This window comes from Carassius auratus, chromosome 36 (genome assembly GCF_003368295.1).
Source record: "Carassius auratus strain Wakin chromosome 36, ASM336829v1, whole genome shotgun sequence".
NCBI lineage: Eukaryota > Metazoa > Chordata > Actinopteri > Cypriniformes > Cyprinidae > Carassius > Carassius auratus.
This window is the reverse complement of record NC_039278.1, coordinates 19,951,600-19,959,573: the sequence shown is the minus strand read 5'-3', so window position 1 is coordinate 19,959,573 and position 7,974 is coordinate 19,951,600. Positions and strand designations below refer to the sequence as shown.

The 7,974-nt window shown below is 38.1% G+C and overlaps 1 protein-coding gene across 1 annotated transcript; it reads right to left on the bottom strand.

Annotated features, from left to right (window-relative positions):
- Window positions 1-428: 428 nt before the first annotated feature.
- On the bottom strand, window positions 429-3,519 carry LOC113055579 (mitochondrial import receptor subunit TOM20 homolog B-like). Its single transcript, XM_026221980.1, has 5 exons — window positions 3,294-3,519; window positions 2,986-3,032; window positions 2,814-2,895; window positions 1,759-1,901; window positions 429-1,032 (listed from the first exon to the last, which is right to left on the bottom strand). The coding sequence occupies exons 1-5, from the start codon at window positions 3,421-3,423 to the stop codon at window positions 988-990; spliced, it is 447 nt and encodes a 148-aa protein (XP_026077765.1). The 5' UTR covers window positions 3,424-3,519; the 3' UTR covers window positions 429-987.
- Between the last annotated feature and the right edge of the window lie 4,455 nt (window positions 3,520-7,974).

Here is a 7,974-nt window from a genome sequence, read left to right as displayed (position 1 = left end):
TTTAAATATCAAAACGTAAAAAAATCCCATTAAAAGTTATCGAAGAACGGTACGTTACTTTTGTCCCTCTAGCGGTTCAGACACAGAACTACATGTAACTCGTGGAAGGAGATCGTTCGGTTGTCACGTGGCTCCGCGGATGAAATGTTTGATCATGATTACAGATGATCCCAATTTCACTAACGACCTCAAACTGAAATGAAAGAGTCCGATATCTGAACACAATACATCTTACGAGCAGGTAAGAGCTTATATGATGCTCTTTTTCACTTGAGACAAACGTTATATATATAGCTTCAAGTTTTTTTAAGGTCACCTTGATGTTAATGCATCAGATATCACATGCACACGTTTATTAATCAAAGTTAAAGGTCGTTTCCACATATACAAACACATTTAAGTTGCATTAATGAACGTACAAACATGAATGAATGATCAGTTAATTTATTAATATAAAGATAGATTGATAAAAACTCTGTAAATAAATGCTTTGAGTTCACGATACCTAAAGATGAAACTTTGCAGTGTTTTATTGATCTGTTGCTTTAAATTGCAATGGTGTATCACAAACATCTAAGAACTGCAAACTTTGAATAGCTCTGACACGTTGATTCAATACATTTTATTTTATTTTGGAGTTAAAAAACACATTTTAAACATGCTTCGTATCACAGTCTTTAAAAACGAGTTAAATACATGAACACACGTCCTTCTTGAACATCAGTCGATGACAGACTGTAAAGATGAGCCTCTGCGGTGATGTGTTTCATTACTGATCGCATGTTTCATGATTTTGGGAACCCGAAATGCTTTGTTCGGTCAGTTTTCTGTGGTTTAAACACACTAGACTCATGTCAGCTTCAGCAGGATAAACTCAGTGACGTCTGATCCCAAACGCTGCTTTAATCCCAATCAGTGCGTTCAGCGTTTGAGAACCGGATGGAAGCTGACTCGAGGCAGACAGGAAGTGATGTCACAGATCTGCTTCTACTCGATGTCGTCATCACTGACGCTCTGAGAGCTCACGATACGCTGCACGAGAAGAGAGACGCATTAGAGACACATTTAAATTAGAATAAAACACAGTCTCTTCTGCTCACCGAGCCTGCATTTATATGATCATAAATACAGAAAAATCAGGAATACTGTGAAATATTTTTACTATTTTACTATTTAGAATAACTTGATGCTTGAGTAGGATTTTTTACATGTTTCTTTGATGAATAGAAAGTTCAAAAGATCAGCATTTATCTGAAATCGAAGTCTTTTGTAACTTTATAAATGTCACTGATCAATGTAAAGCATACATTTTTTATAATTTCTTTACCTTTATTTTATAAAATCATCATATTCCTCAAAGAATCCTGAAAAAAAAAAGTACTCGTGCGTTTAAATATTGATAAAGAGAAAAAAAAGTTTCTTCAAATCATCATATTATTCTGATTTCTGAAGATCATGTGACACTGAAGACTGGAGGAATGATGCTGAAAATACAGCGGTACATCACAGAAATAAATTACACTTTAAAATCTATTCAAATAGAAATCAGTTATTTAAAATAGTAAAAATATTTCACAATTTTTCACTACGTCAGTTATATTTCAGATCAAATAAATGCATCCTTGGTGAGCTGAAGACACTTCTTCAAAAAATAAATCTGACTGTTCATAAACTGTTTCCTGCTCCTGTGTATTGGTTGCATGAGTGCGCAGCGGCTGATATAAGCCCAGCTGTGTGTCTTCAGTAAGTGTGTGTCACCTGACTGATGCTGGGCAGTTTGGTGAGGAGCATCTGGAAGACTGGAGGAGGAAGTGTTTGCTGCAGGACCTGCAGGAGCTGCTGCGGCTGACCACACACAGCGATCGCATTGGTCAGATGATCCACGCCCTTCTCATAGTCACCTGACAGACACACACTCGGTCAGTCTGCAAGCCTACAAACCCGTGTCTTCTGGGAGAAGCTGTACTTTACTTGAGATATAATATTTCTGTAAATTTTTTCACTTTCGCTCCACCATATTTCTTCATTTAAATGCATGCATTTCTCCAAAGAATATTCATTTTATAAAGTTACAAAGAACACAGACTGCAAGAAATCAGCTGGAATTAAATATACTGTTAAAAAAAAAAAAAAAGAGATTTTTTTTTTTTAAAGAATAGAATTAGAATAGAGAGTGCTAGAGTTAGAGAGAAGAGATGTGTTTTTAGCTGATTTAAGTGAAAATATTTCAGCATTTTTAGACGCATGTACTAGAAAAAAATATTTTTTCTTTTCTTTTTTTCACCAATCAGTTATAATTAACTAACAACGAGAAAAAAATGTTACATGAAATAAAATAAATATAAGACATTTAAAAAAAACTTATTTTATTTCAGCTCCTCTGTCGTTATCATTCGATTTAACAAAGTACTAAAATTAAAACAAGTAAAATGAATAAAAAATATACAGACTAAACCGATAATTAAACAAAAAAGTGATTCAAAATGTTTAAAAGAAATACTATTATTTATTAAAATGCATAGTTTTTTTTTTCTTTATGGCTTTCAGGTGATTTATCCACCACTGGTTAGTTAACGGACACAATAAATAACATTGTGATGAAAAAAAATAAAATTATATTAAAAAAAAAACTCCAGTAGACTGTTCTGGAACTCACAAGCTGCTTGTTAACGGTAAGCCCCGCCTACTTTAATTTGATTGGCTGTTCAATTATTTTGACATTTAGTGCTGGAACAGGTCAGGCTTTTTATTTTAAGATCTTTTGGGTGGAGGGTTAGTTGTGTGACCCTGGTGTGAGAGCGAGGGGGTCTCACCCTGCGCCAGCAGCTCTTCTCCGAGCTGAATCTCCTCCAGGAAGAACTTCTGAACGGCTTCGGCGTCTTTCAGGTCTGGAAACTAAACACACCGAGATAGAGAGAGCGAGAGATGATGGATCACGCTTCACTACATCTAGAAACACTGACAGACATGTGTGTATGACATTACCTTTGATAATCCAGCTTTCTCCTGAACCGCCTTCTGCTTCTTTCTTCCTGAAACAATCAGATTCATCAGTTCATTAACACTTCTGTCTGACAAACTCATCTTACTACAGAAGATCAACCAGCCCACTATATCTGTGTTTGAGATTGATGATGGATGGATGGATGGATAGACTGATGGATAGACGGATGGATGACAGAAAGATAGTTGAATGGATGGATAGATGAATAGATATAGATATACAGACAGATATATGGATAGATAGAATAATAACCAGACGGATATGTAGATTGACAGATAGGTGCTCTCACGTTCTCGTAGTTTGTTCTTGTAGTTGGGGTCACTCCGTCTCTTTCTGTCGAAATAAATGCAGTAACCGACGAACAGCGCCGCTCCCAAACCAGCTGCGATCCTGCTGCTGCTGCTGCTGACGCCCATCATGACGAAACACTATAATTATTATAATAGTATTAATAATAACAGCAGAGATCAGACTGACTGCGTGACCCTCACGGAGCCGCGCGCGGAAAGACCCCGGTGACGTCACAGCTGAGGCGGCCGAGCTGCCGCCGGTTTCCGCCTGATCACAAATACTCGATCACACTCACGAGCTCTTTCCTCGAGCTCAGATGATGATCAGACAGCAGGAGAATATCATATATTTATGCGGAAAATAAAACGATTTAAAAAATGTACAGCAATAATATCTTCTGTTTTTACAGCAGGTGGCAGTAAAGAGCCACAGATGAAGAATATGTTATTTGATCTAAAACAGAGGCTGGATTTATGTTTTGTGTAACATTTGGATTATCCAGTTTTATTTATGCATGCGTGGATTTGTTGAAGTTGATCAACTTTCTGTGGCTTTTAAATATGATTCGGAAAAAAAAGTCTTCCTTGAATTGTGTGTGTGTGTGTGTGTGATATATATATATATATATATATATATATATATATATACACACACACACAGTATATATGTGTGTGTGTGTGTGTGTATACACAATATTTTGGTCTGTTATCAATGTCAGTGTACTTGTTTTGGTAAGAGACGTTCTCCTAATGTCTTTTCAGTTGGTTGTTCTTTATGTAATTCTTCACAGAATCCTTCAGTGTGTTTCTCAGCATCATCTTCTGTCGCTGAAGCGTTGCTGATGTGTGTTACGGGACTCAAACGAGCTGCTCTGTGTCTGTGTGTGTGTGTGTGTGTGTGTGTGCAGCTGCTGCTCATCAAAGACAGAGACTGACCACATTCGTCACTGACCACATGCTGCATGTCTGGATGCTCTGTCACACTGACTAAAGTGTGTGTGTGTGTGTGTGTGTGTGTGTGCAGGCCTGCAGCATGAATGTGCATTTGTGTACGCACATGTTCAAGGATAAACCAGTGTAAAAACTACAGGAAAAATATACTAACAATGAGTTGAAAGAAGTCTCTTCTGCTCCATAAGGCTGCATTTATTTGATCTAAAAAATACAGTAAAAATTTTGAAATATTTTTACAATTTCAAGCAGCTGTTTTCTGTGTGAATCTGTGTTAAAGTGTAATGTATTTCTGTATTTTCAGCATCATTCCTCCAGTCTTCAGTGTCACATGATCTTCAGAAATCAGAATAATATGATGATTTACTGCTCGAGACACATTTCTGATTATTATCAGTGTTGAAAACAGTTAAATGATGCTGAAAATGACACTAAAAGTAGTTAAGTTTCTGATAGTTTATATATGGTTAATATTATTATTATTATTATTATTATTATTTAAATCTATAAAAAATATTATATTATGTACTTTTAAAGATGTGAAAAAATTTCTTTAAATATTATATTTTATTTACTTTATCTCCATTACATGTATTTATTACATTTTAAGGTAAAGCACATTTAATTAATGAAGAGAAATTATTTTTCCTACTCTTTTTAACACAAAATATTAAGTTTCATCCTTAAAAATTATATAATTTATATGTAATATTGTTATATTTTTATGATATGAAAATTAGTTGTATAAACCATGTCTATGATGCATTTATATGCATTTTTGGAGCTTGTATAAATCACCTTGAATATTTATTGTATGGAAACATATGTTAAACATTTATATATGCAAATATCATATTTATCATATTTATTTATCTCCATTACTTCCATTACAAGGTAAAGGGCATGAAGTAAACCAAGAATACATTTTTTGGGCTCGGTTGTATCAATCACCTTCCACATTTATCGTATGGAAACATTAGTTGCATGCTAAACATCTCCCCCACATTCATTACACTGTAAAGAGCATTACATAAATGAAGCCTGAATTTTATGAACTTATTTTCTTCCATCCTTGCACCACAAAATATTCTTCTAGAGCTTTAAACGGCTCCTGGAGCAGAAACTCATCAGCTGGCAGTGATACAGTGCAGACGCTCCTCCCTCCTCTTCTCACACAGAAGTGCAATTATTTTTACCCAAAGCTGCAGCTGGGTTTTTTTTTTGCAAAGTCTGGCAAGTTCAGCTCCTGCCAGGAGACCCAGGCAACGGAGAAAAATCTGCTGTCACGACTGGAATAAAATACACCAGGAGTTGAGCTGCTGCCCAGGAACGTCCGACCAAGAGCCTTTTTCCATGAAGTCTTTCCATGAACCCAGAGCTGCCTGATGTCATCCGATGTGCTTTCAAGGAGGAACACGTCGTGGAACCTGGAATGGTGCGATGTAGGCCACGTCCAAGGCTCTTTCATCATAACAGAGAGGGGGTTTGGAGACAAAGCCAGAAGCACAGAGAGCCAGAGCTCTTGTTTTTTGTGCTGGCGTGTTGTTTTTAGCCTGGGGTCTCTATAAAGCCTCCGCGGTCCGACTCTTGGCCCTCAGCGGTGTTCACGGTCAGCAAACAGCTCCAGTCCAATCACAGCACCTGGATAACGGATGCAGGAACTCAACACATGCTCCCCGTGTCTCCGACGCTGTCATCTGTGGAGCAGAGAACGCTTGAGAAAGTGTGAAAACCCCAGAATGTGTCAGAAACTGTGTTTTTGCAAGCGTGTGTGTGTGTGTGTGTGTGTGTGGGATGTGTTTGACGTGCATTGAATAAAACTGGAAGTGTTAGACAGGGTTTGTGTGTGTTCAGTAGGGGTAGCTGGTGCTGCATCACACACTCACACACACACACACACACACTCACAGAAACAACACATGAGGAATGAATGAGAGCTCATAACACGGCCGCTTTAATGCACAATACATAGAAATCAACACTTTCTGTGAATTATATTGACATAACGTGATAAATGACATTAGACAGCAGTTGTTATTAATATCAGATAATGGTAGAAAGTATGCTGTTAATAACTGGTTTATAGATTGCCAACATAAGCATTGATTTGTGAACCGAATCAATGCAATTCTATGTTGATTCGTGTTTTATTACAGGTGTAAATCCTTTCGGTTTAGTTGTTTCGGCTTCTAGCCAAGCGATCTCTAACAGACTTCTTGCATGCATAGTTGTGCTAATTGATTTGAGTTAAATCCTAAGCAAACACCACATGCATTTGTCGTGAGCATGCATGCTGTACAGAAGGGTGACGTCTCGTCTGAGATAGCAGCGGCGTCTGAAACGTTTTGAGGTTAACAAAAGCCTCCTAGTGTTGCATTTCCAGGCAGGAGACGAGCGCTCATCCGCACCTGCTCATCGGCTCTCTTCAGATCCTGTGTGTCTCTGCCAGCCGGCCACATCCACGGGAGACTCTTGGCACGGTGCACGGGCTGCAGATGGCCTGGGATTGATGCTCCGCACGCTGCCTCCTCCTGCAATGGATCTGATTAAAGCCTTTGAAAAGAGACAGGCATTGATCATGTCGAGCTGCATCCGAGAATACCAATTAAACCCTTTGAGCTCCCCTTAAATTATATCACCATCCAATAATTACACATCCATGAACAGTCATCGTCTGGAAGAAACCTTGTTTGCTCTTGTCACCGGGGTCCAAAGCTGCAAAACAAGTGTTTTAGTGTCGTGTGTGGTGTAGGGTTGAGTGTGAAACGAATTCACTTTTACGTGGTGTTTTACAGTGTGTTTACCCCACAATGATAAAAATCCAGTCACTTCTTTTATTTTTAATCCCCCAAAAAAAAAACGTAGTCTCTATATTTTTAAGCCGTTTTTATTTTCTGAGCAATGAGGTCACACTGCTCAGGCCCCGCCCACATTCGAAACGATTGTTTATTTCACAGAAATAAGCCAGTTTTTCACCTTTTATCTTTGTGTTTAATGTATCGATGTGATTGCGCCGAAGCATTGAAGACCAGTGTTTCACTCGCGTTCTGTTCCAGAACTTTCAAGTCTTTGGTTCGGGACGAAATGTGCGTGAATATCTTGCCACGTGCCTGAGGCCTTGTTGCAGGACTAGAATGAAAGCCTTGGAAAACATCACCAGTTTAACTGCGATAACCCAAGTCTCCCCTCTCTCTCTTTCTCTCTTTCCTCTGTTCTTGTTTTTCCCCCCACAAGCTCGCCTCAGGAAATACTGAAATGATGAAAAGCGCTTGTATCTTTCTCTCCCTCTCTCTCCTCACATTCATCATGAGCCTGTTCACATTTCCTGTTTACACGCCCGAGGCCAGAGCGCCTCCCCGAGCAGGAGACGAGCCTCTGATGATGCAATCGTCCTCGTGGAGCACTACTGAAATACAATGCACCACTTCAGATTTCAGCTGCATTGTTCTGTGGCCTTTTCACACTGACATGCCCAGACTTTATTTATTTTGGGATTTATTTAATGGTTTAAAGTCATTTCTGAGCCAGCATATTTACATGCACAGATAATAGATATTTAATAGATATCAGTAATTAAATTTGCATGCATTTTGTACATGCATTTATCCAAAGTGACTTGCTTTGAATTAAATGCATGCATTTATTTGTATTTTTTTTCATGCATTTAATAAAAATATACATTTGCCAGGTACAGCAGATGTTTTAAACAATAGCTACATAATAAATTAC

Coding starts and splice junctions, on each gene's coding strand:
- LOC113055579 (XM_026221980.1), bottom strand. CDS start 3,423: ATGATGGGCGTCAGCAGCAGCAGCAGCAGGATCGCAGCTGGTTTGGGA. Junction 1,902..2,813: donor AGAAGAGCTGCTGGCGCAGG/GTGAGACCCCCT, acceptor TGTGTCTGTCAG/GTGACTATGAGAAGGGCGTG. Junction 1,033..1,758: donor AACTGCCCAGCATCAGTCAG/GTGACACACACT, acceptor CTTCTCGTGCAG/CGTATCGTGAGCTCTCAGAG.